The sequence below is a fragment of the Rhagoletis pomonella genome, unplaced genomic scaffold, assembly GCF_013731165.1.
Source record: "Rhagoletis pomonella isolate Grant_MI unplaced genomic scaffold, Rhpom_1.0 Rhpom_scaffold_00002, whole genome shotgun sequence".
Taxonomy (NCBI): Eukaryota; Metazoa; Arthropoda; class Insecta; order Diptera; family Tephritidae; genus Rhagoletis; species Rhagoletis pomonella.
Genome location: NW_023458556.1, coordinates 31,718,668 through 31,731,999, shown reverse-complemented (window position 1 = coordinate 31,731,999; position 13,332 = coordinate 31,718,668). Strand labels below are relative to the sequence as shown.

Below are 13,332 nucleotides of genomic sequence, written 5' to 3'. Positions count from 1 at the left end.
GTAAGTGCAATTTGTAAATAAATAACTAGATTGAAGTAATAAACAAAATAATTACTGAAATCGTAAACCAGAAGAACTGTAAAAATGATAAAAATGTTGAAAAATTGTTTTGTTTTCTACTTTTCGTGAAAAAAGCTCTTAGTGAGTATGAAAAAAATTTCACATGCTCAAAGAAATGCAAAAACAGTTAAAATTCACTTGAAAACAACAGAAAAAAATAAATGTGAAGGCTTTTTTTTCTAGCCTACCACTGGCTCCTACATATTGAATGAACAAAAACTTAATTATAACCCCAAACAAAAGACGTGCTTCCTAAAGGCAAATAATATGTACTTGTACATATTTGAATTGTATAACAATTTGCTCAACTTATGTATATGTAAAAAAAAAATTACTAAGACAAAACGTTATATTTTAAAACATAAAATTTGCCCAAATGAAAAGGGTATGTAAGAAATACATATGTATATGCGTATATACAAATTTAATTTAAGTTAAAGTCCTGTTTTAAGACCCCTTAGGTATATAAATATATATATATATATATGTATGTATATGAATATGCATAAGTTTAAAATGTGAAATCAACGCTCAAAACAAAAACAACAATGCACAAATTACGAATTGTGCTTTTTAAAAAATATTTGTATTATTGGTAGAACACATACGAATATGTGTGAGTATGCGCGCATACAAAAAAAAATTTAATTTATGTTGTTTTTATTTTTAGTAAATTTAGTTTTTGTTTATGCGCGCGCTCAAGCCTATTTTCGTTTTCGCTTCTTTTGTACTTCTTTGAAGAAGTAGTCGATTGTAGTAAAAATAGTAATATTAGCTTGTGTGAAACTCAAAAATATTCCTTAATATAATAAAGTAAGAAACGATAGTTAAAACGATAAAATTAAAAAATTAAAGGCACTTTACACAAAAAAGTTTTAATTCTAAAAAAAATACTTAAAAAAAATGTAAGTTAAACTTGAAAAGTTGTTAAAAGAAATATACGAGTGAGTACGAGTATGATTCGCAATGAGTAACATGAAATGTACTTATATATTTTGCTCAGTATTATAATGTTAATGGTTAAGTGATGCTTCTTTTTTTTTTTTTTGAACAAACTTATTCTACGCTATCACTCTCGCTGTGTAGTACACTCTTTATGTTTCTCAAAGCACTTTTACAACAAAGGTTCTTCTAATTTAATTTATAGCTGAATTTTTACCTAAAACCTTTTTTGTTTGTCAGCTATTAATCAGCTGCTCGTACTATTTTTACTACACTCCTTCTGTTCTTCTAAGATCTTGCACAGCCTTCTCATTTTCCAATCCCTTTAAATTATTTCTAAACCTCTATTTACGTCGTAATTAATATTTGTATGCTCATTAATTTGTATCTTTCGCTTTTCTTCTGTTTTTTACATACCTACATTTGTATGTATGTATGCATGTTATTACTATGAACATATCCTGCATTTTTATAGTCCTTTAAGTAGTTCTATTACATCCCATCACTACCTTCCTATACTTATAAATACGAACACACACTATGTATTATTTGAAAAAATTTGTGTATGAAAAATTCTACATAAATACATACCTGCATATAAAAGCAAAACAAAAATATATATAGAAAAGGAAAGTGTAAAAAATTGGAGGAAATCTGGCGTTGTAATCTGGAGTTTGTAATACCATTGCAATATATATATACTACTATATCGTATTAAACAGTGTATGCGCATGTACATACATATGTATGCATGTGTATCTATGAATATGTACATATGTATGTACAATGTGCGCATATGAAGATATATTTTAGAGTACATAGTTACAAAAGGAAGCTGAAGTGGTTAATGCAATTGTATTGAATAAACAAAAATGTTAAGAGAAAAAAAAAACGATTGAAATAAGCAAATTCGATTGTGCAGTTTGCAATCTGGTAGTATAAAAATTACGTAATATTACAAATTAAATAAATATAATTTTACGAAATAATAAATATATTTGTTGTTTTAGTTTAAAGAAATCCAATACGAATTTTTATTTAACGGGAATTCTTGTGGTAATTGAAGTTTTTTTTCATGTAAATTCAGAAATTTTTGTGCTACAAATCTCCTCTGATACCGCCTCGGATTAGTCCTTGTCGCCCAATTCGGGATCTGGGTATATTTCCTCCGATTCCCCCAGCCCGCTCGTGGTGTCGGCAGGACGGGATCTATGAACGAATAACTCAGCAGGTCCTCTCGAGCGTTCTGGCGATGCGCATTAGCAACCCAGGCCACCGAGCAATTTTCCTCTTATATGGCGTTCAGATGAACTTAATTCTACCTTCTTCCGCTCGACTGGGATGCACATCGAGAATATTCTTACATACCCTACACAAGCCATTAGAATAATCTTCCATTCTTCATCAAAGTCAAGGATGTAGGCTGTGGGGAAATAGCGAAAAATCTTTGGCGATGTTTTCCGAGGATCGCAGCAGTAACGCTGATCTGAGCCTAGGAGGCGACGTGTTCGGTTGTTTAGGCTTTTTCGAAGTCGCTAATGCCGTGACCGATATTTAGATAGTTAAAATTTTATTGTCGTGACTAGCAACAGACATTTCACCTATTTGGAGATCAGGAGGTATTTGAAGGGTACAGGTTTGATGTAAGTATGAGAGTCTAGCAACCTGTGTAACTTATCGGTAGCCCATGGTGGTACGCTTCATTCGCATGCTGCTTTTTCTCGACCGCCCTAATGAACACGTAATTGACCTCTTAGCAAGCAAAATTTTTTAAATCAAATGTGTTCCCATTTTTTGTTAACGTTTGCACTTTATCCCCTTTTTGTGATGACCTGTCAGTGCTATTCATATTTTACTTTATATACTTTAGTTAATTTTTGTACTTTATTCGTCGAAAATGCAGCCGGCCTTATATACGAGCCTCAAATAAATCGCGTCTTGGGAGAAAAGGCAGAAAAATTACTTTTTCTGAAATGTAATATGCCCCTTTTGATCTTTGGCTACTAGGTTAAAACACTGTATAGGTTAAACGCTTCAAATGACCTCGAACCTGACGTGATGGCTGCTAACAGACCCCGGATTCGCATTTAGCACGTCGAATAACATAAGGATATGTAGGTTTGGTTCAATATGCAGAAACTTTTTTTTTGTAAACCTGTGTAATTTATAAAACGATGACTTAAGTCGCTTATAGGTTTTTTAACGCTATTCCTAAAATTCGCATTCGCGAGTGTGAAAAATATGACATTCGAAACATCCCTAGTATGTATATAAAAATAAATTGTGATTTGTGCGGATGCTCAGAACTTGAAAAAGACTGGATCATATTGGATACCCGAAGATTTAGAAAAAATAAAATTTAGAGGGTTGCCACCCGTTTAAAATTTTCGTATAAGTAAATTGATATAATAAATAAATATTACAATATCGGCTTTCTTTAGACGCTTAGAGTCAAAAATATTTTTAGGAGGGTTGCCACCTGTTTGAAAATATTCATTTAAATAAATTGTATTGTGGCGAATACTGCGGCAACACAAAGCGAACAACGAGAAATAGGCAGAATGTTCGAAGAATGACGTAGAATGTTCTACAAAGAGAAACGTCAAGTTGGATGAACACTGCGAACAGCGAGAGAAAGAGAATGAGCGATAAACTTCAGAATGTTCTAGAGTTGCCATAAGTGCCTGCGCAGGTATATAAGGGCGCCGCCAACGCGAAGGTGAGTTAGTTACAAGTCAGCAAGCTACAAGTAAAGTGAGCGGAGAATTGAGTTGCGAATAAGCAAGCTATAAGTTTAATTGTGTTAACAAGTAGTAAAGCGTTGTTATTGCTTTAACAAGTATTGTAAAGTGTTTTTACTGTATTAGCAAGTATTGTAAATTGTTTGTTGTACAATAAAGTTAATTGTACTACAATTTGGTCATCGTTAGCATTTATTTAACAATCCAGCGATACGAGCCCGAGTATATTTGGGTAATCCCTCAAGGTTTCGAGGATAATCGTAACAGTATATTACAATATGGGTGTCAAACTAAAGCGGTTTAAGAAAGCCTACTAATGAAAAACTGTGTGAGGAGGGTCGCCACCTATTTGAAAAGTTTAATCAAACTAAAAAGATAAGTTAAATATTACAAAATGGGTATCAAACTAAGGAGGTTTAAGAAAGTTTACTATATGGATATGAAATGAAACGTATTTGAAAACTCTTTGAACAAGAAATATTTTCACCTATTTAAGGAGGGAAAACTAAAAATTAAATATTACAAGGTTGGCACCAAACGAAAAGTATTTGAGATATCTTTACTAGGCATTTTTTTTTAATTGCCACCTTACCAAAAGCAGAACTTAATGTTCGAAAGAATTTAACGAAGTGTTTTAAATCACTTTGACAAAGAAATGTTTCAAATGTGTTGCCACTTAATTTATTAATTAAAATGTATACTGACGGTTTTTAGTACTAGAGTTGAAATATAAATTATGAAATGTTTAAGCAACGAAAATTATTAATAAAAAATTAACTTAATATACAAATGTAAAAATAATAAATCACGTAAGAAACATATTATAACATCAGATGAGGCCTGTTTAAAAAATCTTTGATGAAAACTTAACATTGTCACCAATTTTTATTGAATAATATATTTTTAATTGTTCTGTATGTATACTTATTTCTCAAAGGAATTTTTGTGTTACCATATTATATCTCCTTTAATGTGTTATCAAATTCAATGATTGAGACCTCATTTTGAAGGCAAAAAAGTAAAAATACAGATGTGGGCCGCCTTTTGCTCTTATTTATAGATACATATGTGGGGTATTCACAACGGTGACGTAAGTGTGGTATTGTTGTTTGTCGTAGACTTTAAACGCCTAAAAAATATATTAAGGGGGTTCGCAAAGTACCATCGATGTCATATTATGAAATTTCGCAGTACTAAAAAATAGTTGGTTGTGGTTTCAAGTTCTCTAAACATTTATTTAAGCTTTTTCGTATCGTTGTAAAGGCGATTAACCCCCTTTCTTCTGATATGCATATTTGTATACTTCCTGAATAAAGATTTGAGAAAAAACAGTTAAAAGGAAAAAAATAACTTTTTTATCAAAAAATATTTTAAACAAAAAAAATACTCACCAATTTTTAAAAAATTGGCATCGCTGTTAAGGTGATTAAACGTCACAGTCTTCTGATGACCATTCTGAGCAGAAATCGTGTACTTTCGGTATCTACCTGTCTTTAACGCTTTAAACTTTTACTTTTTTAATTAGAAATTCTACAGTTGTGAATTATAACCAAAAATTTTAGTATCATGGTCACACCTGCCACAATGGAATTACCCAGTTGCCGGATATGAAAAAGATATGATGCAATATTGATCAACAATACAAAATAAGAAAATTTGGCGCTTGCATATATTTTGCGGTTATGTTTCGATTGCTGCGAAGGTAAATCAAATTCTTCGACATTGAACTTTCATTATGCCACCGCTCGCCTCAGGCAATCGCAATTCACAAGGATTGGCAATTAGCCATGCGATTGGGCCCTCACCAAAGCGTCCAAGTTAACGAGCAGCTTTGAGTGTCACTGAAAATCGTGAACGTGAATTAATGGTGAAAATGTTGGACCACAATGTTTTAGTAAAAAATTGTATTTTGCGGGACGAAGTTCGCCGGGTCTGCTAGTACTTATGTACATACATACATATCTATGTTAAAAAAATTATGAAAATAATATTTAATTTGCTTCTTTAATAAATTTTAAGCAACAAAATTCTTTAGAATTTGCCAATTTGTTTATTTGCTTAAACTGCAACCAGCTGTCTTTAATCAGCTTGTCTTTTGCAAATTTGCATCTTATCGGACGAATCTATAATATGAACTTACTTTTTATACTCAATATTTTTGGCGTTATTTCAAGAAGGGTGCTGAATTAAATATTACTTTGCCTTATACCAGTGTTCTTTTGTAGCAGAAAAAAATTTAAATTTGTTAACGGCATTTTTTTTTTTACTTTTTGTTTTTTAGACATTGATAGTCCAAAACAAATTCGGCTGGTTTTCACAAGCCGTATGAAATACATACACATGAGCGAAAAGCGAAAAATTAACGATTTCGGACGAAAATTAGATTCATGAAGGCTGAAGATTTTAAGATTTTAACGTTTTTTTTGTTTTTTTTTTTTGTTGGAACTTGTCATCATTTATTCTTGACTTTCGGACATTTATCGTGTTCTATTCCCTATAAAAGTAACCCATTTACTCGATACGGACCGTATCGTAGTTTCTGGAGAGAAGAATAGAATAAAGAAGCGACAATTCGAATAGGAAAGTCTTATAAATAAAGTACTTAATCGCGGTTTCTCCGAAGAGTTCAGATATACAAGGCAATTAAAGAGCTCTGAGTTGTTTCTGTAATAAAAAAAAGACCAACATAAACATTATCTGCCATTCAAAAACTTAAGATCATTGTTCATTCCAATTGTTTGACAGTTGAAAGGCACACATTACAAACTGCTGGACAGGTTCGACCAAAAACTAAGCAAAATGTGGGAATGCCAAATATTTATTTGTTATGGGTCTCCATTGCATTTTTTTTGGGTTTTTGTGGGATCTATAAAAAAATTGTATTAAAAAATGGTTAACTAAACAATTGGGTATTTTTATTGGAAGTCTCCTGAGTTTTCGGATCTTTACTGTTTGCTTGTAAGGTGGTACGATCTAATGTACATACATATATGTATGTGCATATATAAACGGTAGGTTTATATTATTTCAATTTTTTTAGCCTATTATACATATTTATTTTCATAAGGTTAATTTTTCATAAATATTCATCTGTTCAAATACATACTTATGTATATCCAAATCCATACGCAGTGTGTGGTTAACCAACCTATATATATTAGATATTCTAATTTTAAGTATTTTTTCTTTAAAAAATCATATTATGGGAAAATAAATTTAAAATTAGTCTTACTAATATTATAGATTCGAAAGAGAGTTTGTTTGTTTGTAACGCTTTCAGGCTTCAACCACCCAAACAATCATTATGACATTTTGTACACTTAAAATATAGGGTAGCTTTAATCTCGATTAGACAAGGGGGCGTGGCACCTCACGTATAAACAGAATCTTCTATACTGCATATCTCTGGAAGTATTTATGGTACAGGACTTGAACTTGGGATGGAAATCTATAAATATAATAGAATTGCACAGACCCATGTCTGTACATTATAGATATTAAAGAAAAATTAATATGGGTAGATTTATTCACCAATTTTTTAAATTTCTGCCTTTCGGTTTGTACGCACATCACATAAAAGCTAATGCATAGAAGTGAATGCAGTTTTCACCAACCTATTGCTAGAGGTATAACTCAAAATATAGAAAAAAATAGAGAGTAGCCACCTCTTTGGAAATTTCAGCTTAAGTAATTTGATAAGAGAAAGTAAATATTGCAATAAAGTTGTCAAAAGAAAGAGGTTTAAGAATGCTTATATTAACTCCGATGACGGCATTAATAGCGCAAAATTGTGTAAACATGGGGAATGGTATTGATTTCTGTATGTGCAGCGCACAGTAGTTCAAAATTGGCATTTTGTGTTCGCAATTCACTGGAGTCTTCATTTTTCACTAAATTTGGTTAAAGTTGAGCCCGATTTTTGTTTGTCTTGGAATTAAATTTGTTAGTGCAAAGTGCAGAAAAAGTAGCAATTTTGAGGAAAATCGATTCTCCTGTTCCAGTTAATAAATGTTACATAATAAAAACTATTTGAAAACAAATTTGCAATTTTTTGTTTACTGCCGTAAACTAACCGTGCATTCAAAATTTAAAAATCTATACAGCCACACCACTGTGGGTGACAATCCCCTTTTTCAAAACTTCGCAACAGTCCTATATGGACCTCGGAAGACAATTTAATTATTGAAATATCTAATTTCTTGTCTTTAAAAAAAATATCGTTCTATGAGAAATAGGCGGGAGAACAGCGATTGTATTTTTATGAGAAACTGTTTTTCATGGCAGAACACACTCGGCGGTTTGCCATTGCCTGCCGAGGGGCGACCGCTATTAGATACAACTTTTTTATGTTTTATTTGTTTGATGTTAGTCGAAGGCTTGGCTCGAACCCAGGCCCTGTGGAATGCTAGCGCGCACTGCTAACCACTAGCTCACAGCGGCCGCCAATAGGAATACTATAAAAAATTACTTAATAGCAGAGACCATAATTCGGCGCCACCCTGTAGCATCTGTCCACGGATCGAAAACCATACGAAAGAAAATTACGTGATACGTCAGTCGTTCAAGCTGTATGGGATAAAGAGTACGTTCACGTATGTCATAATCCGAAAAGTGTGCTTCTACGTGACGAGTAATACGATATCGTATGTGGCGATTATAGCCCAGGTTAGGCAGACTTGCGAGTCAATTCAGCAATATCACTTGTACATTCACATTGCCATCATTGAAATTCGAATGTCAAAAATGATGCGAGTCATTCACATATGCGAATAATAATTGATTGGCGCTTACACATATTTTAGTGTTTGGCCGAGCTTTTCCTCTGATTTGTGGCGTGTGCCTTAATATTGATACACAAAGGGAAGGGACCTACAGTTTTACGCCGACACCGAACGGCGATTGTATTTTTATGTGAAGCCGTTTCTCATGGCTTATATTAGCTTGGGATGTAACTATGTAATATTGATGCGCCTAAAAGATGCAGTGATTTCCTTTATCAAGTTACATACCTGATAACAGTAAAAATGCAAATTATAAAAGCGAGTTTTTAGTATTTTAAACTATATATTTGTTTGCGATGTTGCCTTCAACCGGGCTTGAACTCAGGCCCTGCAGAGTGGTTGTGCGCACTGCCACCCACCCACTGCGTCCCGCCCACCATATTTTTACAGATCTTCCCGATACCGTACATCCCGGCCAATTTTAAATCAGTACCGTAGGTCCCGCTATCCCGCGCCTATCTCTAATCCCTAGTACGTATGTACATATGTAAATATGTATGTATGTAATATTACGAAATTAAATTGAAAGATATTCAGATAGCTTTTATTTATTTTTGATAAAATTTAAACCTTAATTTACTTTTTTTTTAATTTTTATACATAAATACATACACTGCCGGCAAAAAGTATTGGCACAACTCATGTTTTACAATATATGCAACAATTTTTATTGTTTTATTTTTCCGAAAATTTTGTATAAAAATATGGTTCATTCCACAACAAAAAACATAAAAATATAATTTCTAAACTTTGTGCAAAACTCGCGAAAATTCAGCAAATTTTTATGCAAATTTTCAACTTTTCAATCAGATTTTTTTTAATTTTTTGAGTATGCAGATTTGTAGCCCATTAAGTTCTAGAATAAAAATTAAAATTCGGAGTGAGTCAAAAATCACATTGATTTTAGAGTATTTTTGTTTTGTTGAAGGTGTTTTGCATTTTTTTCATATAAACTAGTTTCGAAAAATGTTTCGCTATGGAAGAGACTGCGGGAAAAAAATTGCCAAAAATCAACGCTAATTCGTAGCTACTTAGATTTTCTACTTTATTACAATAAAATTCATTGGTCTACAAATCTATATACTTAAAAAAATTCAAAAAAATCTGTCAAAAAGTTGAAAATTTGCATGGAATTTTGCTGGATTTTCGCGAGTGCTGCCCAAAGTTTAGAAATTATGTATTTATTTTTTTTGTTGTGGAATGAACCATATTTTTATAAATAATGGTCGGAAAAATATTACAATAAAAATTGTTGCATATATATATTGTAGAACAGCATATGTGCCAATACTTTTTGCCGGCCGTATATGTATTAATGTATAAAAATTTAAAAAAAAAGTAATAGTAGTAGATTAACGACTTTTAGTCGATTATAGATTATCTGTGGTATTTTCAAAGTCGTTTTGTCGTTCAATAAGTGAGTGAGAATAGTTTATAGTCGCACATCCTTCTACAAACAAACGCTTGTGCGATTAAAAACTATTCACAAACGTTTATTGAACGAGAAACCGACACTCACAATACCATGGAAAAGCGATAGTCGAATAAGAGTCGACACTAGCAATAGGTATGAAAAATAAAATCTATCAATTTTGTGCAAAACTCAGGAAAATTAAATAAACTTGCATACTTCTTTAAAACTTTCTATTCAGATTTTCTAAAAAAAATTCTAATGGTCTTATTCATAAAAAATAAAGTAGCTTTACAAAAGGTTTGTAAATTGTAAAAATGTATGAAAACGTCAATTTATAAAGCTCTTTAAACCTACTTTATTTTTTATGAATAAGGGCATAAGTATACAGTCTCATAACCAGGTGCAAGTTTGAAGTTGCTAGAAAATCGCGTTGATTTTTGGATTATTTTTTTTTTTGCGGACGGTGTCATTAGTTTCTTCTATACAAAAAACATTGCCGAGCATATTTGTGTTGGCAAAATACTTAGATTTTTTCCAGAAAATCTGAAAAGAAAGCAAATTAGTAGATATGACAATTTATTGAATTTTCCTGAGTTTTGCACAAAGTTAAGACATTTTATATTTATAATTTTTGATTTTATATACTTTTGTTCGAAAATTTGCTCTATTTCGTTGGGTTCTCTAAACCCAAAATGTGTGAATTATGACGATTAACAAAGCCATCAAGGTGAAAATGAACTTCTCCATGTAGGATGATGTTACTCGAGACATGCGCATTCACTTGTTGTACCGTGACAACCATTTGCCCGATGTGCTATTCCAAACACAACCATGTACTATGTGCCTTATGTTTAAATAAAACAAAAAATTTAATTGTGAAAAAACTGTGTCTATTTAAATCATGCGTGAATTATGTGACACTCCATAAATAAATAGATAATCGATACTTATGTATGTACTCTCAATTTTAAAAGTAAAATATTCTAAGGATTTTAATCAAGCTAAATACTACGCTTTTATCTTTTATGAATTAAGCTTTTATAAATTAAGTAAATTAATAAAAAATAATGACGCCTAATTCAAGGTAAGCTGATTAATAAATAATAATGACGCCTAATTCAAGTGTATGCTGATTATATATAATATGTAAAATAAATTTTTTCTTAATTGATATTTGTTAACTTATTTAATGCAGCACTTTTTTCATCTTCTCTACAGTACGATTGGTTCCTCTTCAATCGATTTTTTGTTTTTGCGTCGGCGACTTGATTTAATTTTGCTTAGCACATTGTAGGCCTGTTGAATTTCAATAAACCGTTGATTTGCAGCTTCTTTGAATTTCTCATCTTTAACTTTATCCGGGTGGAACTCTTTGGAAAGTCGTCTATATGCTGATGTAATTTCAGCTTGCGATGCGGTCGCACTAACACCCAACACCTTGTAGGAATTTCGTTCTCCATCCACATCCATACTTTCGAAAATTTCTTTCCAAGTTTCATACCATCCATGATGTTGCGCATATTGATAAGTATCTTTAAGAGCTTTAGTAAAATCTGTCCACCAATCGGATGTAAGGAAATTTCGCAGAGCTTCGTGTATAGGCACTTCCCCTCCATCGTCATCGGAAATAGTGCCGTTGAAGTAAAGGAAACAACCCCAAAATGAGAAGTACACCAGCAGAGCAGCAGTCAATTTTAGCGAGCGCACTGCAATGCCATGACGTTTTGGTGGTGTGCGCAACCATTGTTTTGAATATGTGTCAAAAACTAAGGCAGAAATCAGCGCAGTTAGTAATAAAGAATACGTCTCGTCGTAGATGAAATAGCGAGCAGGATATATAACAACGGCACCAATTAAGCAATGCCACCATACGCCACGTTCACGCCCAATATTTCCCACAGTCCAAACGCCCAGCGACACAAACACTGGTATAAGCCAATGGAGGAAACTCCAATCTATGCCACCAAAGATGGTTTCCGGTATTGCCATAAGCAGCAACTGCCCGAAGAGGTAACCGATCATGACCTCGCCGACAAAACGCTTTGCGGAGTACGGTGGCCGACGATTTGTTTGCAAACGTGCTATAAATGATTTAATAAAGGTGGGATCTTCATTGGCATCCCGTACATATTCGGGTATCAGAAATATTTCGGCCAACCAGCCGACACCAAAATAACCGCCCAATGTACACCACCAAATGAAGGCGTGTCGATCGCGGTGCAAATAAAGGTGATGTAGTCCAAATATACCACCAAATAACCATAAAAAATACGCAGTTATAATAGATTTTTGCGGTGGCAGGGAATTGGCTTCGGTATGTAAAACTTTACCATTAGCAGCAGGTTTACTGTTGGCCAATGGTTTTCCATTGGATATTACATTATCGGAGTGGGACTGCTTTACGTTCTCTTTTATCATGGTGTCTTTAAAATTCAAACAAAGAAAAGTCGCATAACAAATGCATCATGATTAAATAAGCAAAAGGAGATTGAAAATTAAATTTAATACTGTGTATATCTATTTTAAAAAATACTTACAGTGTTATAAGTAAATCAGCTTGAATTACGTGTACTTTCTTATTGAATCGGCGTAAAAGTAATTTATCTTTGCCTACTTTCTCTTTTCACAAATTCAATGCACGCTTCACTTCAGTTCTATGAGAGCTCCTCTATTGTGGCTCAGGCTCTTTTGTTGCCAGATAATAAATAGACTATATTTATTATCTGTATTGATATAAAAGATATTTTGATTAAGTTAATTATATTTCACTGCAATATTTATTTTGAAAAGCATACAATGTTTTTATATTTTAAGCGTCTATCTTCGTTGGTTGTGATTAGCCTTCCTCACTGCTGCTTAATAAAATTTGTGACGTTTGACAGCATTTCTTTCGAGTCATGAGTGCGGCTTAAATGGGTCAAGTATGGTTTGCAAGTTTTTGATAATTGCTAGTCAATTGTTTATGTGGGCACTCACTTTAGCACAAATCTACATTTATAAACTTTTTTGCACTCAACACAAATATCTGCTTATTGGAATATTTTACAAGTTTCAAATAAGAATTTTACACCTGAAAGCGCCGCAATTCCATTCAAACGTTCTGATCAGTGTTGCCACAAGATTTTTTCCCAAAATCACAGAAAAGGTTACCAGATTAAACAAAAAATTACCAAACTTATTTTATGTTCAGAACTTTACATTATAAACATTTTTTTAATTATTAGAAAATTGAAGGAGTGCATAAAGAGACATATGTACATTTGTATAAGTCTGTACAATAAATTAAATTTTTATACGAAATTAATTTGTTTCTATTGTTCTAGCTCTCTTTTAGATTTACTAAATGTTATTTTATCTAAATTTTTAATGAACTTGACATTGAAAAAAAAATCTC

General features: G+C 32.5%; 1 protein-coding gene across 1 annotated transcript; it reads right to left on the bottom strand.

Annotated features, from left to right (window-relative positions):
* Positions 1-10,977: 10,977 nt before the first annotated feature.
* Positions 10,978-13,098, bottom strand: LOC118733428 (dnaJ homolog subfamily C member 22-like). Its single transcript, XM_036462808.1, has 2 exons — positions 12,476-13,098; positions 10,978-12,361 (listed from the first exon to the last, which is right to left on the bottom strand). Exon 2 carries the CDS (start codon positions 12,354-12,356, stop codon positions 11,151-11,153), a length of 1,206 nt encoding a protein of 401 aa, XP_036318701.1. The 5' UTR covers positions 12,357-12,361; positions 12,476-13,098; the 3' UTR covers positions 10,978-11,150.
* Between the last annotated feature and the right edge of the window lie 234 nt (positions 13,099-13,332).